Consider the following 22,927-nt stretch of genomic DNA (forward strand, 5'->3'; position numbering starts at 1 on the left):
AATAAATTTTCTTCAGCACTGCTTTGGGGTCATTTTCTTGTTTGTTTTTGTTATACTTTTTTTGCTAAATTATTTTACTAATTTTTTTGCTAATTTTTGGGCCGTGTCTTGTTCATTTGCTCATATCCTTTTCCCCATGTTTCTGAAAAAAAAAAATCAAACCCGGTTGCTCAGGTTTCAAAAGGTTAAAAACAACAAACCAGATATGGACACCAATAACCTGAGCTACCACAGCATGACTCTCGTCATCAAAGACCCGTCCACAACAGCCCAGTATTGCTTTATATTTTATTTTATGTACAGTACATGTAAAAAAAGAAAACAAAAAAGTAGCCAATAACATTGACCAACGTGGGCAACAGTAGATAGCCATGTTGCTCACACACGGGAAAATCCTGACAACCCTCTCAGGCATACAGAACATTTAGACTCTCCCACTCCTCCTCGCTGTGTAAGGCTGCCTGGAAACTAGCCGGGCTTGACGGCAAGCGGTCAAACCGCCGATTATCAACCTGGTAGGAGTGCATCACCTGCTCCCCCTAATAAACACACTCCTCTCACTGACAACCAGGGAGCTAGTTTTCAGCCACGATGTGAACAAAGTGTTCCCAGACAGGCGGAAGGGAGACGGGCTGGTTGGCTGAGCGTGACTGTGTGCAATCTTCGGTACGTTTTTTTTTAATACAGACCGGGGCTGAGATCGACAGCCTCTTGTCTTCACAGCCCCCCCCCACCCATTCCAACAGTGCTGCTTTCCACACAAAAGGTCACTAAAGGTCAGTGTTGCAGTCTGCTTTAGCCAGATGACTCAATAACTGCAAGCTCTGACTAGTAGCGAGCTTTTCTTCAGCACGCTCAGCAGTTGAATTCACAGTATTCTTACAGCATGTCTTTTTTTTCTTTTTCTCTCTCCCAAAAGTCACTCGTAAAGCTTTAACTGATAATGCATAGGGGGGCTTTGACACATTTGTTCACCCATGTTTCTCCAGTGGAAATGTTTTTGTAGTGTGTGTGTGTGTGTGTGGCAGATAAGCTGAGAGAGAAACGCACCCAAATGCGAGAATACAGTGTACACAACCATCCGTGTCTGGTGTCCCCAAAATCATATAATACATTTTTTTTTTTTTTTTGTATCTCCAAGGCCATGGATAGTCAACCACAAAGACTTCTGAACTCCCCTGCTGCCTATCAGGGCTGTATCTCGCAAAATTTTAGACAGTGAGCTTACAGCAGGCCACCAAGGTACAGATAAAGTGCTTTTTTTTTCTTAAACGTGACGCTTTAAATAATTAAAGTGATGTAAAAATGGTTCTCAGGAAAAAACAGAAGAGTTGGAGGGGAAGGGGAGGGGAAAGTTCGCTGACATCTAGAAGTTAAAAATGAAATGGAAGAGAGACACAACTGGAGAGGAATAGAGTTCAGTATAAATACATCCACAAATCCAAACTAACGTCGCAGAAAGGCTACGAGGATGGAACACTGATCGCTAGAAGAGCTGGAACACTCACTACTGTCTCTGGATGGAGCCGCTCACATTTTCAGAAGAGGATAAGACTTTTTAAACCGTGGTCAATCGGCTCGTGTCCAGGAGGAGGAGGAGGAGGAGGAGGAGGAGGGGCGGGGGGTTCCTTTGAAGACGCCACCGGCTTCCTCTGGTTGGACCTCGCAGTGATCAGCGGCGAGGACCGCGATAATGACAGCAGCAGACTGGGAGGCTTTTTGTTTTTGCAAGATTGTAGTCGAAGGGTGGATCATAATAAACCATTACAGATAATAAATACATTTTTGTCCTTGTAGTGTCGTTATTCGGCTCTATTGAAATATGATTAAATCTAGAAAATAAAAAAAAAGGAGGAATAGTTCAGTTCATAGCAGACCATGAGTGGTCTTTTTTTTTTTCTTTGCTCCCTTATCCAGTCTCAACAACACTCCACCTTGGCGGCCATTTTTCAACCAGCCATGTGAAAAATAAAAAAATAAAACAAAACAACAACAACAAAAAAAAAACAAAAAACGGCATATAAATAGTAGCCGTGGCAACCGCACGTACTCCCCTCCCGGGTCTTGATGACACAGTCTGAGAATTCAGAAAAAACTCGGAGACCTCTCTTCAGCCCTCAGCCTCTGCACAAGAGAGAAAAGAAGGGGGGAAGCACAAAGTAAAGACAATGAGCAAACAAGGCAGGTCATATATCCGGTGCAGACGATTCTCAACAGTGTACGAGGCTCAGCACCGAGGGAGATGTGGTTCCTCCTCAACATGTCATGTTAGTCATCTGAAGATTATGGAGCGCTCTGAAGTGAACGTCAGCTACTTTCCAGCCTGCTAGAAACCTCTGTGTCGCTGACAGAGCAAGAAAAACGCTTCCTTTATGAGCTCTGGAAAAAGCACCAAATATAGGCTCGCCTTAACTCCTTACTGTGGATATTCTCAACTACAACCAACCTCTTCTTGGCGTCTGAGCCCATAACAGAGTAAACACAAGGGCTGGGAGCAGCCTGTCTGTCTGTCGTATCACTCAAAAGACAACATTTAACCTCTGAGTGTGTGGTGAGTTTCAATGCTTTGGCTACACAATGAAAATGCAGTCGTAATCCAGGGGGAAGAGCCGGGCATAGCCACACATGACAGTTTATTTTTAAGATATGCACTTGCAGTAGGGCTGGGTATCTTTAAAAAAATACTATACCAATACCAGTATTCTGAAAGTGATGTGGATGCCAACAGGGTACTTAAAGTTAGAGTCCTTTTTTTTGATTCAGTAACCGTCATGTGAGTGGAAGCGTTCAGTTGTGCAGAATGCCACCAGACGCCACACGCATGTAGTACAATTATAACTTCAAATACACCGTGCTTAACTTCATCACACAGACTGTACACAGACTGCAGCTGCTGTGGTAGTGAGCCAATCACATGTAGGGTTTGATATTATTGTTTGTTTGTTTGTTTGTTTTTTACCAGTGCTAAAACAAAACTTTTAATATAATACCAAACACCTAAATCCGTGCTTGAACCGATCAATTACATTTTTAAAAAATGGCTTTTCTACTGGAAATGCAAATTTAAACTTGAAACTGAATATATCAGGCCTAACTCTGAACTATTTTAAGTGTACTTAATATCAATAAATACAAAACACTATTAATTAATAATAGTTAATATGAATAATAATTTAACACTAGATAACAGTTACAGTACTAAAAACAGCTAATATTCTTAGTTGGGATCAATAGTTGTCTCCCTATCTCAGGAGAGACTCAACAGCCAAATATTTCTCCATTATCTGTTAGAGTTGCTGACATTGTAACTGCAATGAGAAAATCTGGAGACCTTCAGCATAGCTCGCCAACTTTGGGCCCATTTTAATCAGCCTGTGATGAGTAAAACACTTGAACTTGACCTGAAGTGTTACAGCACTTATTCACTGACAAACAGCCTCAGCTGTACCCACACTGCATGGCTGTGTTTCATACTCTCTGCTCTGGTCGCAGCAGCCTCACTGTCAACGTAACCGTCACACACACACACACACACCGATGTTTACTTTCTCCCTCTATCGCACAATCTGACAACAAAATGAGACACCAAATTCTGCATCGTGATCACGCCCTGTATGTACCGGTAATGTAGGACCTGATGCCATTTCTAATATGGGTTGCAGTAAATCAAAGACAACTTGCAGTGATTGGCTGTGAGCAAATCACTTCAAATATCCTTTTTTCTAGATCTAGGAGCAAAAAGGATCACATGCAGATATTGCTTGACTGAGGTTTTGATTAGGGATGCACAAAATTAGATTTTTTTTTGGCGATATCCTGATAAAAAAAAACAACAAAAAACCCCATTTGACCATCACCGATATGGATATATCCTTTTTTTTTTATCCCAACCTAATTTGAGTGATCATTAGTCTCCTCTGTAGAGGAATTAATATATTATGCATGCTGTTATCGTGATGGCCCACGGGCAGATGGAGACATAAAATACAATGCTTTACAACGTATGTAATATTCACTCATTGTGCAAAATAGAAAATATTTCAACTTAGTGATGATGTATTGTACATGTTCACTGTATATATATATACACACACACACACACACATATAAATATTTATAGGATTCCAATTATTCATTTTAAAGCCAATATCTGCAAATACCAATGACTTATCATGCATCCCTAGTTTTGATATTACTGGGTTATTTTGGTCGGTACCTTACAGGTTTTGACTATAGATACTCAGCCCTAACTTGCAGTACCTCATGGTGACAGACACCTTTAAAGTATTTTGCATTTCCACTGTATGGTGCCCATGGCTCTACGCAACTTGACTTATACTGCTTTGGGTTTTTTATTAGTAATAGCTGGGAATGCTACCTAATCCCTTTTTGGTACCATTCTGGTCACATTTCCAAAAGTGCTGAGTCCATACTGAAAGGTAGAGTTAAAACACTGCCGACCACAGAGGATATCACTGGAATCTTCACTTGTGTGACACAGCAAAGCTGCACGAATTTTTGAAAAGCCAATAGCCCACAAAACTACAAAAAAACGAACCCTGTGCTGCACAATCGACAAAGTGCAGATGTCCCTCTGTTTGGCTGCTGATGACAGGATTCTGTGTGCCTTGGAGATGAGGTCAGGATATTCCGCCGACAATTAGGGAGTACTATCTGCACTCGAAAAACCTGGTCCAAAAAGTGAGTTGAGCTAACCATGCAGTGGAAATGAGCCCTTACTTTCATTGTGCTACTGTATTTGTTGGGTCTCATCACCAAGCTCTTCCTGTTGACAGTAAGCTGTACAGCCTGTGCCCGGATTAAAGCTGGTATTAATGTTTGCTTTTCAGCTTCGAATACAGAAACTCCTTCATGACATAAATATAGCTGGTGTCTTGAGGCTGACACGGCAGAACTAATTATTTGTTTATATAAGCAGGTTGATGCCGAATAATGTTCGATCAGCTCACATTCCCCCAAAAGCTTAATGTGAACATCATCAAAGTACTCATTTTATAAGACATTCAAGAACAGGGCTGGGCAATATGACCTGAAATGTATACACAGTAACGATAACGACACCTTTACAAATACACACCTCCGTCCTTGCACTGAACGCCTTAGTCATTTTATACACTGAGGATTATGACTCTTTGCGTCTACCAAAGCGAGGAACGTTTTGAATAGATGTGAATAACACCTTGATGGCGTCTCGTTCAGTCTGCAGGTTATTTTAGGGTGTGGAATGTCATTAGGATATCCGGGCTTTACAGTGCTAACATTTCAAGCATATGTCACCCTGACACCTGAGCTGGCGAAATGCAGATTCGCTAAACTCAAATGAGAACTAATCTCTTTTTCAGGGTTGCAGCTTCTAATTTGTAGCTGACACTGACCGGCAATTTCATCGGTTCAACGGTGATGGCATGTGGTCATATCAGCTGTCACTTATCAATGTTAATTCAGTGAGTAACTTGATAACAGGCCTAAATTAAACTTGTCTGTAGTCTGGTTAGAGCTCTCTGCGGGCTGCTGTCTGTGCTCGGCCAAAGCTCATTTGAGAAGAAAGAGAAATGATCTGACTAATGGTGTCCCATAAATTTCAGAAGCCAGAATCTAACAGATATACTTTAATTCACATCATATCAATAATTGAGGCTGACAGCCTGATAGTTTCAGATCCGTAGCTTCATATTTGGATCAAGTAGCTTGAGAAATATGAGGAGACGCCGGCTGATTTTTGTAAACATCAAGATAAATATTTAAGCAAAATGTCATGTTCTCTGCTATGCATGTATACTGTGCTTATGTCGGGATGCATTAATTAGACTGCCACTCAAAATGCTTTTGACTTTTCATCCTTGAGATGTCGAATAATCTCAAGTCTTGAGGTTACTTTTAAATTTTGAATACTGAACCTAAATAGACTCAGTACAGGATTTGAATAAAGTCAGACTAAAGAAAATTGTTTTTTTTTTTTTACTGAGTGCAAATGGAAAACATGCTATCAAATCTCAACTACAACCACAAAGCCTCCAAAGAATAACAGTGTGTCCTATATTAGGTTCAAACTACATCCAAGTTTCATAACGCTTTAGTTACTAATTAGTTTAGTCAGTTTGACGTTGCATTTTATGCATACTGTAAGCCTGATGATTAGAAAGGTGTATTTAGATAATTTCCTAAAAAAAAAATTAATTATTATAATTATAGACTGTTGCTTCTTTTTTTCTTGGCCATTCACTCTTCATATTTTATGTCTTTCAGCTGATGGCACATATTGCTCCCTTTTGTAGCTGCAACTTTTTTCCAACAACATCTGCAAATACCATTGTTTTGCTCTGTATTGTTTACTGAACCCCATATGTGCTCACAATAACAACATGGCATTTGCCTTTTTGTGCAAGCTCTTAGATATGTGCCCTGTCGCTCAGTTTTCTCTGAGTTTAGAAATCAAACATACAGCCACGACTTAGGAGATCAAAAATGTTGCTTTTGGTCAGTTTTCAGTGTATTGCCCAGCCCTATTTCATGTCTTGGAAAGCACAGACACATTTATCTAAAAGAGTAAATGTGATGCAACCACATGTAACATCTAACTGTTGTGAACTAACCTACGTGTCACAGTGGGAAAGCAGCGATGTAATCTCTGGGCCCATGTGTCCTACGGCCTTGGCTGCCTCCAGGATGGCTCTCCGGTACATCCCTTTCTTCTTGCGGTTGAAGCGGGACCTGAAGAGCTCCCTGAACGGTGACAGTTTGGCAACGGACAGCTGGGAAGTGGTGGGCGAACCAAACCACGCCACCTTTGCCTGGGGCCACTGGGCCTCGCAATTAGCTGTCTCCTGTTTGCGGGTACCGCTGATGCTGAGCACCCGTGCTGGCCACCAGGGAAAGCCGTGAATCTTTCCCCACACGATGTCGCCCACCGCTACGGCGTGGCCCTCCTCTGTTACGCACTTTGTCATGCTGCGGGTGTGAAGCCGCACCGTGAGCGGCGGCACTGTCTTGCAGTCTTCCCGTGATGGGACTGAAGATGAGGTTACGGACAGGTCTTCACCTGGGGCTAGGTCGCACAGCTCTGGTGAGGTCCCGTCAGAGCTGAAGGACTTGGACTCATCTAGACTGTCGCTGCTGCAGACCGACAGGCTAGAAGAATCTGCTTTACGCTTACGGAAATTGATGAGGAGGGTGAGGTCGCTGTGGCCGCGCTCCGCTTCCTCTCCCGAACTCCCAGACCACAACTCCAGAGAGTTTTTACCTTCCCCGGAGTCTTCAGAGTGGGGAAGGCAGGGACCGGGCACCCTGGGGCTTCGTCTCCTGTTGCCTCCAACAAGTTCTGCCTCGTACTCGACCATACTCTCCTCGTTCTCCCTCTGCGGGGGTCTCAAATGGATCTTTGGAGAAGGCAAGTCCTGACCCACGGTTGTAAATGGCCTGGTTAATTTGAGTTTGGGAATGGACACGGTGAGGCCAGACCTTGTGGCATCTAAAATGTGCCGTTGCTCCTTGGTGGGATCAGAGGGCGTCTTGCCATTTTCTCCCACGCCATTCTGCGCCAGTTGTTTGGGGCAGAATGGTTTGACTGAACCGTGGACTCTGGCGGGGATCTTCATGACCTCCCCCTTGCCCTGTGGAGTGCTGTAGGAGATCTTTATGACGGGACTGTGGGGGATAACATCACCCATGGGGAACTTCTCCCCTTCAGAGTCTCCCCTTTTGTCCTTCCTGAGGCGCTTGCTGTCAAGGCTTGTGCCATTTTCACGTCTCTTAGTGTCCTTGGTTGAAACTACGTCCTCTTTTCTCGACAGCTTTGAGGGGATATCCTTGTCATCACCGTCGTCGTCGCTGTGTAGTGCATTCTCTTTTCTAGAAGTCTTAGTGTTGCTCATGCCGTCTTTGCTGTCCTCATCACTATTCAGTGTGTTCTTGCACTTTTCACACAGTACCTGCCGTGGCCGCAGACGGATAGTGCTCATGGTCATGCGGCCAGGCTCTCTCGTCCGCCTCTTCTTTCTCTTGATTGGTCGCGGAGGGGGCTGAGGTACCCATTGGCTGTAGCTGTGGCGCACCCATAAGGGCTGAGGGAAGGGGGCTCCTTCAAAATAAGGAGGGTAAGGAGTCTGTCCAGCTGGCACTGGTGTGGGTACGGGGCAGGGGAGAGGTGCAGTAGGTATGCTGCTTTCTGGGAGAGTGTTTTCATCCTTTGGTCTATGTGAAGTCTGGCTGGGAGATTTGGAAACCGGCTCCTCACTCAGAACTTCTGGGATTTCACAAGCCGGTGTAGATATCGGGCAGTCCCCTGGTTTTGCTGTGAAATCTGGTAGACAGAATAGCCCAGTCCTGAAATCAAGAACAGAAAAAATACAAATGAATAACTGTGTGTCTCATTCAGCTTCATTAGAGTGAAGTGACATTCATAAAAGCCAACACAAACATTCTTGTTACACATGACAAGCATTTCTTGAATTTTTTAGTTAAGCAATTTCCTCCACTGTAACGCTATGCTTGTATTTCACCATGTCAGATGACTTAAAGGGATAGATCAGTTTTTTTTAAGTGGGGCTGTCCACTACTTATCCATAGTCAGAGTATTACATCTGATGGATGGTGAACAGCACGCCGAGTTTGGTGAAGCAGGCACGAGTACTTACACAGAAGCTAAGCAATGTACTGCTGAATATAGGGGCAACAGAAAACATATTTTAGTCACCTTAAAAAAAATCAATAACCGTTTAATTTTTAACTATATTTGGAATATTTTCCTTTACCTTGCCATCAGACACTTAGAAACCAGGAAAGCTGTCATCTATGCTGTCTTCAAAGCCACCACACTGCTTTAACAAAAACAAAAATTGTGCCTCACAGAACACAGGAGTTGCTGGTCTTCCGCTGCCTCAATCAGTTACTAGTTAATTGAGTTAGTTAGTGTTATGTGCGGTTTATGCTTTCTGTCGTGTCAATGGCTCAAGCTTCATGTGCCAAAAAAGGACATAATTAGCCCTTTGGCGTCTAGTGCAAAGGCTCCAAAAGTTGTCGTGGAGCTTGGTCATGTACCACTTACATTTTTGTAACTTGGCACCTACTGCACGCACAGCGCTTTTCAGTTCAACAGAGACACCTTTAAAGGAGGACTGCCCGAGCAGGTTCGCCGTTACAATAAAAAGGCCATAAAGTATTGGAAAGAAATAACCTATCACACTTACTCTGGGGTGTGGCTGAATATGAGAGATTACTGTAAAAGCTAAAATAATAGCTTCATGGAAAGAGTGGTGACCCCATGGGTTACAAAGTCATATAAAATCATTTCGACTTTGAGGTAAGCATAATTACAGTATACAAATGCAATGTTTGGCTGAATGTTGGTATTTACTACTTTAGCAGCCTACTTTTCTGGTACATTCTTCCGGTAACACTCCTTGTCTTGTTGCATATCAACAGAAAATATGTTATATGTACACCGCCCAGCATTTCGAAGCACACTGCAATTAACTACGCATTGAGCATAAGCAGCCCTGCTCATGCCTGTAGCTCGCGTGCCATCCTTGCAGACGCCACGGTGTCTTGTACTAGAATGAACACAGATTTACTCTGTGACTTAAGTGTTTCAAACGTTTAGCTCAGAGTCACCAATATCAAACAATCTAGTAGCTTTGATGAGGGCATAGATAATGGCTCAAGTTTGCTGTTTGTGAGGCAAGGCAAACAGGTGGAAGTATTCTAAATGCAGCACAACTAATACTGATTTTTTAAAGTGGCTAAAATATGTTTTGCTTCTCCCCTTACACACAGCAGTGCACTGCTTAACTTTCGAGGCTGATCTCCTGCCTGCTGCTCCAAACTGGGGTGTGCTGACCGGCGTCCACTATAGGTGATACACTGACTATGGAAAGGAACAAACCCACTTTGATAAAAGCAAACTATCCCTTTAAGGCCAGTGGGACAGCACAAATCAAATACGTTGCTGTTTCAATTAAGCTAAGAGAAGAAAAAAAGCAAACACAGCTGTTCAAGCATTCCTTATGAGTGGCCTATCCTAGGCTTTTAACAGGAAAACCTATTTTATCGTTTTGCTTTACTTTGACTGGGCACACTGACACCAGTCTGCCTATCACCTGTATGCTGAAAATTCTTTACGTGTGGGGGTTGGGGTCCGTAAGCAGCCAGGCGGTTATCTGCGCTGCTGCCTTTAGGCCACAAAAATGAAGCAATAGTATCACTGACTCTCTTTGACACATTTTATGTGCTCTTTTTGGTACTCTAGGACAAGCAAACATGTCCAAAGAAGGCCCAACTGCCAAGGAGTCTTTGAGAGGTGGCTGGCAGGCAACAGTAACATGGCTGTGCTGCTTTAGTCAGGAGACAGCAGACAAAGAGACTACAGGATGCCCAGGAACCCCCCCTCCCCAACATCTGACTGAACAAAAACAATCCCATGAATCACTCGGGATTCAGAGATGTAGGGAAGGAGCCAGGAGATTTCAGTTTGTTTTTGCATCCGTGTCTATTCGGGGCTTATGTGTGGTGAGATTATTAATTAGTGCACATTTGGGGAGCCTGTTTTCCTCCCCTGGAGAAGTAACTGGCAGGCACCTCCGAATAATAGTCTCTTGGTGCGGTTTGTTCCTCTCACCTTTTTATATGTGCCCTAAAGCAGCTGAATATTAGCCTTCACTGTGATTGACACGCCACAAACAGGGCTGCCAGTGACAGGGAACAGGCAGTGCTGGCAGTTAAGCACAGTACAAGGACACAGCATATGACCAGCCATGATTCACCGCACTGTTGCCATTTCACGTTGTGTACAGTGAAACTAGACGCCAAGATCTGCCTGAATGATAGGTCTAGATGATGACATTATAAAAAAACCTGTGGGAAACAATGGCAGGAAATGTATTTCCATGAGCTGAAAAGGAAGAAGAAGTCAAATTTTGTCAGTGACAAGGCCTAAAATATAGGCCTATTTTGAGTTATTCCAAGGCCTGCCTTTTCCCATTTGGGAGGGTTATTTTCAGGACAGCTTGAGCTCTCACATGAAAAACCATCTAAGCATACTAAGGGGCAAAGCTAGTCAGATTCTGATTCTGCTGCTCTATAAATAGTCTAAAGCCAGTGGCTTTTAAGGTGCACAGCACCAGGAGCAACACAAGGCTTATACATGTGACACAAGCTGATAAGACATTACACTGATACATGTCAGATTTTACCTTTATGGTTTTCTCAGTTGAACAGGATTGTGTTTTAACAGACTAGAGTGGGCCTTCACTTACCAAACACAAAACCTAAGATCAGATCCTCTCTTGATCTGAACAGAACCAGCATGAAAGAAAAAGCATTACAGTTGTGATTTATCATATCCCACATGTATCATTATTGCCATTTTCCATTGTTTCTGCAGATCAAAAAACACTGCCTATGAAGGGCCATCTCTCAAGACTGCAAATGTATTTCAGATTATTTGAATTGAAACATCACTTCAGAAAAGTAATACACAGTGCAATACGATCTGTATGTATAAACACATCAAAATATAGCTAATACACAGAACATTGTTCAGGCAGGGCCTACCATTCTAGTGAATACGTTTTAGCTGCTCTGTATTTGATTAGGCTAACAATAAGCTATAGATGAACCCACTGACATTAGTCATTGTTCAAAAATAGTCATAAACAATATCTCTACCCAAGGGTCCTGTCTTGGCATACACTACGTCTCCGTATTAAAATAACATGTTTAAATACCTTTTTATGGGGTTAAAATTAAAAGAGTTTGCTATTAGCCGACAAGCTAGCAGATAGCTTCCCTGTCAGCTACAATAACCTACGAGTCTTTTGTATGGGGGCCTAGTTAGCTTAACAGCTAGCTAACAGCTAACTAGCTAGCTTCGACTCGTTAGCATCAAAGGTAGATTAGCCGTTACCTGAGTTTAGCAAATTAATTTCAAAGACAAATGTATAAAGATAATAACCGAAATAACACTCACTTTTTGTTGCAGTCAAGTAATATCCCCGTGTAGCTCCTTTCTCGGTAGGTCAGCGTCACCACCAGTGTATCGTTAACTATTTGATCGATAGTGACAGGTACCCGAGAGCCGGCCCGCAGCTCCTCGGCCACAGCCTCCATGTTTCCCGGCGTGAAGTGTCCGGCTCGGCGGTGCTCGATCCCGGCCAAGGGAGCCACGGTCGCGTCGGCTAAAGATCCGTCTCGCCTTCGCTATTGGAGCAGGAGGCTACACCAGGGCATAAAATGACGCCATCACCCCCACCAAGTCAATTACAACAGTACTGCCACCGCTGACATCACGCTCCCTGTGCTAGAGGAGCAAAAATCTCTCAAGACAAGGCCTACCCTCCCTCTGTCTCACTTTGACTTGTTTGATGCCATTCGTGAGTAGCGACTTTTAGCTCGGGGATGCCTCCGTTTCCAATCCAAACGTAAATCACCATTACAGGAAAACGAGTTAAATGTGGATGCATTTCCTGACGCGTTGTAAGCGATACTCATGAAATTTGACAAATGTGAGATAAATATGAACCTACATAACAGCCATCAATTTGAACTACAATTACTTATACTCTCACAGCAGCATTAAATGTGCTATTTGCTAAAATGTCATTTAAATCCTTCAATTCAGTACAATACTTGAAATGTGCCTTTCTGCAAACCCATCCACTATTCATATATAAATCTATTTTTTGTCAATCTAAAAAAGCGACCAAATCCTAATCTGAGAATATTTTTTTACAATTTTTTACAACAGATTTTACAATTTCTAATTCATTCGATGCATTATCCAAGCCTTAATTAAACCATTGAAACCTGAGCAAACTGGCTTGGTTTCTATCAAAAACATGGAAAGAAGACAATGAACAGTTTACTTAATTATAAATCTCTACATATGTTTTTTTTCCCTCTAACCTGAATTTAAATACATACTTATAACAATTAGAATTTCAGTTTTAATGATATTTCCCCCTAGTTCTTTGATCATTTTCTTCTTTATTTCATACTAAGTTGCTGATTGCCGTTTGCAAGAAATGTTTTTTTTTTTTTAATCAAACCAATTTGCTTCTGTTTCAAAGGTTAGCTTGTGAAAGGCAGTACAAGAAAACCGATCTTGATCCAGGTTTCAAAGGGTTAATGGACATTACCTGGTGGTAATTAGGTTTTTTATAATTATCACAGTGAATATGATGCATATGCTATGTGTGGTGTGTCAGTGTGACATTTGACAAGTGAATAGTTAATTTCACAAATAAGTGATAACACCATACTTTTTACATTTAATGAGACACTAAATGATAATAAGGTAAGACAGACAGGGATCATGACAAGTTTGTATGATGGATAAATAAATAAATAATAATGGAGGTGTGTTGCATAGGTCCAAGAGAAAGAACATTTTAAAACACTCACTTGCCCTGGAACACGCCTGTGATCTTTTTGTTAATTATATGGGCATTATAATGGACAATCGTAATGGTATTAGTCTTTCCAATCAATTCTGAGTATGAATCCAATGCCACAGAATGCAAACAGACATTATAATCCCTGTTACTTATCAAGGAAACTTGGCCAGGTGTCTGCAGTGAAGATAGTGAAAGAATTTTCAAGAGCCTTTCCCCGATTTCTCTTCCTCTCCAGAAGCCGAGCCTGTAGCTTCCTCATCTGTCATTCAAAGTGGGGAGAAAGAAAACAACAATACCAAATGAATGCAGATGATTGGCCTATGATTTCAATATAGATGAGCCGTGTGAATAATTAAGCATAGGTCTGACCTCCACCACATCTTGCTCAGCCGCTGCCATATGCTCGGCTGCCGTGCCGCTGGGATTCCTGCGTCTCTCCAGTATCTTCTCAGCACGGGCACGGATCTGCCGCTCCAGCTCGCGAGCTGATCTGGATGGCCACACAGGTCAAAGGGCATCATTTCATACAGGAATACTAATTATTAAGATGCTTAAATGTAGCCATAGGTGTCATAGCCTTCAAGACTGGTCGACAGCTGATTAAAAACGCAAATCTATGAGTGACTGTTTCTCCATGGTCGAGAATCATTCTGTCAGTGAAAACAGAAAAGTCTAAGGTGTAATATCTAGCTTTTTTGGGGAAATTATGTAGCTCAAGAAGAACAAAAGAAACTGCTGATGCTGTGTGGTGGGTGTACAGTCTCTCTATGTCCACTAGGTGTCTCTAGCTTTCCACCTGCATCTGCATTGCTCATAATTGGAGACAATGCAAAATGCCATTTGGTGGATACTTGTTGTCCCTGCATCTCGATGGCTCAGGATGTTCTGTATCACTGTTAAAGTTGTACACACCAAATATCCAGAATATAAGAACAAAACATTAGGTGTTATTGATTTCCCTTATTAAATATGTACCCATTACAACTGAGATCTCTGAGACAAACGGAAGAATTTAAGTTTAAGGTAGGGATTTTTAAACTCTGAGATGCTTGTTTAAACCAAATGAACAGATGTTTCCAGTTTTTTTGTACATTCAGTGTGAAAGCTACTGACATGACAAACAAAATAAAACATTTCTGACCAATGCAGCACATCTGATTCTTATACTGGTTCAAGTTTCAGGTTTCTGTGTTTCACTTTTGTGCTTTTGAAAGTATTTTGTTCACCCGGTTCCCATTTACCTTGACCCCTCGCAGTCTGTGATGGACACACCGGATGACTCACTAGTGTCACTGCTGTCCTCCACATAAGGTTTTGAGTCTGTTTCTGCTTCCTGTAACAGACAGTGTTTATTATCACGCACAGCTATTTTTGTTTTAGAGGGCAGCTTGTGTACATGTAGGAAGATACAGCTGCTGTGATGCCAGACTAAAGCCAGATTACATTTGCCAAATTTCACTTTATGTTTCAGTGAATATTTGCACTGATTTTCTGGGTAATGCAAATTTAATAAGCAGCAGCTCAGCTGTATATATGGAAATGCAGCTGACAGTCAAATGACTCAAAAGCATTCATCTGTATCGTGCGTTCCTGCATGTGTACATCGGCTCTGACAGCTATATGTTGCCGCTGTGCGATCAGTGATGCGACACACTCCATCACAGGCGCTGCCATCTGTTGCTCCCCTCAACAGCACCGTCTTCAATAACATCATTAAGGAGCACTGACTCTGGTTATGCCACTACCTGTAAACTCATTCACCAGCATCAAAATGCTTTATCATATTTATTATTATAGACCTCCACCTCCACCCATTGTGACAGAGGTGGTGCTCTACTGCCCCCCTGTGGCTGGAAGCTTGACAGGTGGAAAGTTGTGACGTATCTTACACATACCTTTTGTTTTTTTCTTTGTTCTGCGTGCTTCTTCTGCTCAGACATTTTCTTCCCCTGTGTGATCTTGGCTTGTGTGCGCCACTTCTGAAGAGCCTCTTGGCTTCTGTGGAAGATCCAGATGATAATATAACAGATCTGTGTCAAGGAGAAATGGCCCTTGTGCCAACATTTCTAAATGGTTGCAAAGAGGGCTGAAAAAAAAACATGGACTATTCTTTCTGTCTTTACATTGTGCACATAGTATGGATTCCCTTCTGTTGGTCACTTGTGCAAATGCCAGTTCGACACAATTTAGCCTTGCTTTATGAAATGATATTCGGCCTCATCTTTATTACCTGACCTACGTAAATATTCTGTGCAAGAAATCTAGTGCAAATTAATGCGCAAAATGGAGTGCAGCAGGATAGTCAATATGGTGTTTTATAATCTTGAACCTAAGCTCCCATAAGCAAAATGAACCCTTCAAGACCTGGATCAAATGCAGTTTTTCCGTGACTCGTTCATATGCCTTTGACGAGGATTTGAACGTCTGAAACCTGATGAAATTTCTTTTTTCCAAAAAGACCTGGAAAAAACTGAAGTAGCAACACAGTATTCCATGAATTGTAAAGATTTAGTGAAAGGTGACAAGGAAATAACCTGACAATTGGGGGATTATTATGTATTATTAAAATACAGGGGGAAATGGCCAGAAAACTACATTAATAACTCTTATATGTTTAAAAATATGTTGCAGAAAAACCTCTCTCTCTCTCTCTCTATATATATATATATATATATATATCACTCTTAAGAACATTTTCATGTTTTTGCTTTTCTTTTTATTATTTTCAGATAATTTTCTTGTAACGTTTTTACTAATTTCTTGGTCATTTTTGGGCTATTGCTTGTTGTTTCAAGTTGCTCATCTCCCTCTTTCCATATTTTGATAGAAAACAAGCCAATTTGTTTTTTTTAACTGTTAAAGGGTTAACTTACTTTCTTCTCTGTTCGAGAATAGCCTGTCTCTTTTCTTCTGGCCTCTTCCGATGCTGGGTGTCAAACAGGGGGATCTTAGGAATTATGCTGGCCTTGGTAGTTGCCTTTTTTCTGACAAGAAAATTGAAACAAAATGCTTTAGTTTTATCGCTCTCCCTAGCTCTGAGTCCCAGTGGAGACAGCCTGGGAGATTTTTATCACTTGGGTCTCCTCTGCGGAGAATGTCATTAAAAAGTGTTTTGCTATCCTTTTCCAAGGCACCATGCCATACGCAACCCCAGACCTCAGCATAAAAGTTATCTACTGAAACGAAACAAATTCACCTCCTCTGCCCTACTATCAGATAGCCAATAACACTTTCAGACTTCATTGCACAGTGTATCTGAACAGGTGAAAAATGATTTATGCCCAGCAGATATTTGCTGCTTGGATACACTGTGCCACAACAAAGGCAATAGTTAGTTGTTTTCTTCTCTAACTGCTCAGTACAAACATATTTCACCACCTTAGAATCTGTTTTGTTGGTTTCTACCTGACATTTTTGTCAAAACTGAGTTATTCATAGAGTCTTATGCTGTGAAAATTTATTATCATTATGTGAGGTGTGAGTTTTTTTGTTTTTGTTTTTTAGTTTTATGAAAGTTTTAGTACAGTGTTCAATAATCAGGAACAGTTTTGTTTTTGTTGAACACAGTCACCATTTACTTCAATTCATTATGAATGTTCGCCTTTTTAGGATTCTAAAGGAAATTCAAGTTGACACATAGTGACTAACTGAACATATCATATCTCATTTATTCAATTGGTCTAAACACTTAGCTGTTAAAATGACAGTTTGTTGTCTTACAGGATGTTATATGTGACTGTTTCTTGGCCAGGACTAGTTGTCAGGCAACCAGCGTAGACTCCAGGTAAGTCAACGGTCCCAGCCAGGAAATTGTCTGGCACATAAATTTAAAAATAAAAAATAGAAATGTGAATGTCCTTTTTTTAACACTTCTGTTTTTGTATGGAATAAATTAATTAGGGAGCTTTAAAGGTTCCTCCTGTTTCCAATGTTTATGCTAAGCTAAGCTCCTGGCTGTAGCTTCATATGCAAAGTACAGATATGAAAGTGGTATAAATCTGATCTTCTAAGTCTAGGGTAAAATAGCTAATGAGCATATATCCCAAAATGAAAAATTAACTTTATTTCAAAAGGCTCTTCTTCTATTGCCCAAATACTTTTACTCACCTTCTGATAATGGGAAGAAGGTGTGACTTGGGGTTTCTGTCACCCTGAGCTATTGAGCCACGCTCAGCTTCATCCAGCAGGATCATCTTTTGTTTGAGTTCCCTAAACTTCTGCAGCTCGTCCTCATCCACTGACTCATCCTGCTCCTCCACACTGGACCCCATCAGCTCTGACAGCTGGAGCTTCTCCACCGCTGGCAACTCTACCAACGAAACAACCATGGCAGCTACAAGTATAATGTGGGGGCAGCCAGTACTGGCAACAATTATTGCTGGCTGCAGCTACAGTGGCTGCTGAAAGCACATGATGAATCAAGAATTAGTGATAGAATACTGAGTTCTTTTCCAACTGCAGCAAAGATGTGCCAACATTTTACCAACAAACTAATAATAGCAGGTGAAACATTCAGATCTTACTGCAGAGCTGAATATGTGGCGAGTTTTTAAACTGAGTTATAAAAATAAGGAGCTGAATGTAACTTTTACCCACATGGAGGATAATTAGACGAGATATTCCATGTTATTGCAGCTGAAAAAGGCTGATGACAATGCAGTATGTAAATGAATGGTGTATTTTCAAAACGGCTAAAGTTATACTCCGAGCCAGTTACAAGAAAGGAGTTTTCCCCTGGAGACCTGGAGCCCTGCGATCGCTCTAACCTCGTAGGCAGAGAGATAAATGGTTTGATTGAGGGGTTTGGCTCCGCTCATTGTGCAGCAGCAGCCTCTCCTGTGGAGGGCTGTCTTGGGCTTCTCACAGTGATTACCTCCAGACAGTGCTCAGCGACAGAGAGCCCCTGTTTAGAGCCCACAGGTTATCGATCATTTTCATCTGGCTAAAAATATTTCAGCGCTGGAACAGGGGGAGGAAAAAAAAAAGAGAGTCAGCCGAGTGGCACGTGCTGTCTCCAAGGGAACAGAAGTCACACCAGTGAAGTGGTACCAGGGCAAGGAGCTATTTTTGTGTCCAGCCGTCCTATCTTTGACAAAAAGAGCAGATGGCTGGAATGCACGTGCATACTGAGCACCTTGCTGCTGCCGTGTTCAAAGTTAAGGTGCCTTTGACTCACCTGTGGGGCTCTTTCTCACGCTGACTGGCCGCTGAGCCATAGCAGCCCTCAGGTACTGCAGGATGCTCTGGAGCCCCTGGTCCACGATGTCTTGTGGAGGGAAAGTAATGGGGCAGTTCCTCAGGTTCAGGCCTTTCAGAGTAATCACATGTCCTGGGAAAAATGAACAAATAAAGAATCTCTTAGAGCTATGTATACAGGATTTTGCATTTATCTGACACTTATCCAGTTTAATTTACAATGAGTGCATTAGTGGAAGAATCTCACATACTGTGTATTCCTTGTAAGGCAGTAATTATAAAATATGCTGTGGGTGACACATCCCCTCCAATATTCAAATACGCTAAAAACGTCTATCCGATGCTATCCGAAAAAACAAAACAAAAACATGAGCATATATAATCATACTCATACATAAACTTGATAAATTGCCATTAACATTACTTCTGCTCCTAGCAGTGTGTTGTGTGGAAGTGTGGACTCAAGTCACATGACTTGGAATTGAGTCAGGCTGGAGTCACAAATTTGATAACTTTAGACTTGACTTGAAAAAATATCAAAAGACTTGCAACTCGACTGACTTTAACACCAGTGACTTGACTGATATGAGATGAGTTAAAAACATCAAGACAGGAGATAATTCATTCTGTTATGCTAGGCTATAAGTGAACAGTTATATGCTATAAAAGTGCAAGTCAAACTTATTTTAAGAAATATTTATTATGTTATCATCATCATCCATTATTTATATATAAAAAATATATAATTAAGTTCAAACTTATTTTTAACAATTATTTTATTTTATTTTATTTTTTTAAGTCATCCATTATTTTTGTAAGTTTTTTAATATTATTAAGGTCAAATTTATTTTCACAAATATATATTATTTATTTATCATAATTATATTAGAAGTAAAAGTAAAAGTATTCATTATTTTTATGAATTTCATATATTCTCATTGTTTTTTTTTTAAATTGCATTTAATTTGGTGAGGAATGAATGACTTGTTTACAGCTCAAAAGTCAAAGTTTAAGACTTGGGACTTGACTTGGATCATGCCTGTCTTCACTTGGGACTGGAATTGTTACCAACGACATACTGTTAACGAATATGAAAACAACTTTAGTGACAACAGTAAAAAGGAAAGCAAAATACATGAAACACTATTGTGTGTTTTTCTATTAATAACCACTAGTTATTCACTGCATGTAATCCAGCTCTAAATTTGCTGCCAGTGAGGCTTAGTGAAACTGATGAAACAGGAAGAAAGCTTGTTATTTCAAAGAAAACAGACATTTCGTGCTGCTAAAGGTGCTTGAACTCAACTCACCCAGCTCTAGTGGAAGCTCTGAGATGGGATTTCCCTCCAGAAGTAATGTTTTCAGAGATCTATGTGAATAAAATCAGTTTGTTAGATGACTGCGAGAGCTTTGTCTTGACACGTGTTTAGTCCTTATCTTAACACAAAGAAATTGTACAAAATAGTGAGAAAAAAATCCAGTTTGGCTACACTTTGGAGTCGTGAGTTTGGTTTTCTGAGCATATGCTACCAAACAGAACTCTAAAATAGAAAAGTACCTATCTCAAACTTTTCTGAAATGTGACATAGAAGAGGAGAAACTGTTCTCCCATGGTGGCCAAAAGGATTGGAATCAATGAGAATACATTTCAAAGAGCAGTTGCATAAGTAACCTACCTGTGCAAGCCAATTTCCGGGGGGAGTGATGTAATTTGGTTATTTCTGAGGTCCAGCCACAGAAGGTTTGGCAAGCTGATGAACACTGAATCTGGGATACAGGATATCTGGTTGCCTTCAAGATATAAATACTGGAGATGATACAATGAGCAGATAGAATTATTAGATAAGGGACTGTTTGGTAGGGGAGGGGGTAGTGCAAAAAGGGGGGAGGCGAGCCAAATTATTTTTTAAGCACTCAGGAGGGGTTAATGTTTTTTTTCATTCTGACTTAGGGGAGCGGCATGCAGCTTCAAATGGCTGTATTTTGTAATTGTTTTACTGCCTATATGTAAAGAACACGTGCCTTCTAAATTGGAGGCCTGTTTTCTTTTAAATTGCCCAAATTACAAAATGTATCACAGCCAGAAACTGAAAAAAAATTGGAAATTATCATTGGAGTTTCAATTTTTCGTCGATCCTTAAACACATTATATGGGACCGTACTTCCATAGAGAAACACCCCCCCATTTCATTTCATCAAAATTACTTCATTCTACATGTCTTATGTTAAATGTTGCCAAAAAACAAAACAAAAACATTTGCACTAACTAACCAACACGCACAACAAGAGTGAAAAACAAAGCTTCTTTCAACTCCAGAATTTCTTCATCAAACTTGCAACTTTCAAACATCAAATGGTAACTTTTAAATATCTAAAAATAAATTTATGGTCAAGTAAGGATCATACATTTTCCCCAAGTCACTCACAGAGGTTCAAAGAAAAATATTTGTAGCTTCAGGGAGGGTCAAACAAACAAAAACAAGTCATAACTCAGCTACTTCCTCCTCTGATAAAAAAGAACAGTATCTAATGTCAAGAACAAATTATACTAAGATATGAAATTACTGGCCTAATGCTTGATTGTGTGATTTTTTGCTTGAAAAACACAGCAGCATATGTAGCTGGTGGGTAGACGGTGACAAATGCACAGTGAAGTCCAGACTGACCTTTAGTGTGCTATTTTTCAAAATACTTTCTGGGACATGTTTCAGCTGAGTTCTGCTCAGATATAATGTCTCTGTTGAATAAGGCTCAGGGAGCTCCTGTTGCTCAGCATCCTCCGGCAGAGTGTGGGAGGCCTGTGGTTTGACAACACTGTCCCCAAAGACAAAACTGGGCTGCAGGTCAAGAACCTCCTCTTCCTCCTTTGTGAAAGGACATTGTGGAAGTGATGCTAAGATGTTTAGTGAGCACTGGACATTGTTCATGTTGTTCAAGTGTCTTTTGTCCTTGTGTCTGAAAATGAGAAAGTTCAAATCACACTGAATGCACAAATTTCGCCGAAACAGCAGACGCGAGATTTTAACTTAAGAACAAGCAGATGTTAGCTAGCTGTTCATACTTTGCTGCTGCCTAATACATTAGCTTACATTACATTAGCAGACAGTTTAACTGATGCGCAACCGCCGTATTCACTTACCTGGAATTTGAATAAACATACTGGTAGCCTGTGAACTCAACTTAATGTCTTTTTTAAAATTAAAACTTTACAAAATGATAAAATATGACCAAGAAAAACGTCAAGCTAACTTCTTGATACCGCCTTACAAGTTCGATGTCGTAACCATGGCAACGACGTCAACACAAACTACGGCAACAGTCCACGTGCAAACTAGACGAACTGCATCCGTAATGTATCAACCAATGATTTTCTTGCATAATATGCAAAACGCATGGAAACTTGCCACATTGAACACCATTGCATATTTCATACTGAAAAAAAAGGTGCAGCGATGTAACACAGTAAATAAACCTATTGTGTATGTTGAATACAAAGTGTTAAATCCCTTTTCCCCCTCAGTGATTCGGCACCACCCATCCATCTCTTAATGAGATTGAGGAAACATTCAGTGAGGTTCATTTCGGCTGGAGGTGAGCAGCTCCACTTTTCTGCTGTTAAAAAGCTCCTCAGTTTCTACTGAGCTATCCTAGCTTCACCTACAGAGGCTGGCCCTTCTGTGTTGATATGCATGACAGTCTGTGATACAGGGCTACGTCGACTACAGTCACTGGCCAGCAACTGTCACACTACTCTCACAAGTGTCGAGTTAGTCATAATACTAGTGAGCGGCTTCTGGTTATAAATTTCATAATAAAAGCCTTTTTAGAAATCGTTTGCAGTAAAAGTAAAGAAACGCGGATCGAACTATAGTGGGTGGATAAATAAAAGAAAAAAAGATGTAGTGGAAAACAGTTATTCAATCTAAATCATAATCGTTCGCTTGCATATTTCGTTTGTTGGGCTGCAAATGCCGGTTATTTTCATTGTTAAATAATCTGTCAATTATTCTCTCAACTAACACTTAGTTATTTTGTCTATAAAATGTAAGAAAATAAAACAAAAGTTCAATCAGTGTTTCATAAAGCCCAAGATGACGCCCTCAGATGTCAAAGAAATTAAGTTTGCTGTCATAGTGGAGTAGAGAAATCAAAAAGTTCTCATATTTAACAAGCAAAAGTAAGAGGATTTTGACTGCGTTTTTTTTTTTTCCCCAAAAATCACTCACATTGCTGACACGATGTATTTATTTTTAAATTCGAAGGCCATTTATAGTTGACACCTAATTGATTAATCAATTCAACTCTAATTGTTTGTGAAGACT

General features: G+C 40.8%; 2 protein-coding genes across 3 annotated transcripts; both read right to left on the bottom strand.

The window, feature by feature from the left end:
- Nucleotides 1-274: 274 nt before the first annotated feature.
- Nucleotides 275-12,481, bottom strand: pwwp2b (PWWP domain containing 2B). 2 transcript variants are annotated; one of them, XM_042502333.2, is made up of 3 exons: nucleotides 11,984-12,481; nucleotides 6,619-8,343; nucleotides 275-2,124 (listed from the first exon to the last, which is right to left on the bottom strand). In XM_042502333.2, exons 1-3 carry the CDS (start codon nucleotides 12,121-12,123, stop codon nucleotides 2,118-2,120), a joined length of 1,872 nt encoding a protein of 623 aa, XP_042358267.2. In that variant the 5' UTR covers nucleotides 12,124-12,481; the 3' UTR covers nucleotides 275-2,117. The 2 variants fall into 2 exon arrangements, with proteins under 2 accessions (XP_042358267.2, XP_087942802.1); XM_088086676.1 differs by having other exon boundaries at nucleotides 6,615-8,343; nucleotides 11,984-12,478.
- A 779-nt stretch (nucleotides 12,482-13,260) lies between these two features.
- LOC121954886 (leucine-rich repeat-containing protein 27-like) lies at nucleotides 13,261-21,506 on the bottom strand. Its single transcript, XM_042502624.2, is given in 11 exon segments — nucleotides 13,261-13,668; nucleotides 13,779-13,899; nucleotides 14,651-14,742; nucleotides 15,305-15,407; nucleotides 16,283-16,393; nucleotides 17,517-17,718; nucleotides 18,586-18,738; nucleotides 19,916-19,974; nucleotides 20,282-20,412; nucleotides 21,272-21,472; nucleotides 21,474-21,506. Coding segments are annotated over 11 exon segments (1,299 nt in total). The 5' UTR covers nucleotides 21,486-21,506; the 3' UTR covers nucleotides 13,261-13,554.
- Between the last annotated feature and the right edge of the window lie 1,421 nt (nucleotides 21,507-22,927).

The sequence above is a fragment of the Plectropomus leopardus genome, chromosome 13 (genome assembly GCF_026936395.1).
Source record: "Plectropomus leopardus strain MGB_pleo_1.0 chromosome 13, ASM2693639v1, whole genome shotgun sequence".
In the NCBI taxonomy this organism is placed as follows: domain Eukaryota; kingdom Metazoa; phylum Chordata; class Actinopteri; order Perciformes; family Serranidae; genus Plectropomus; species Plectropomus leopardus.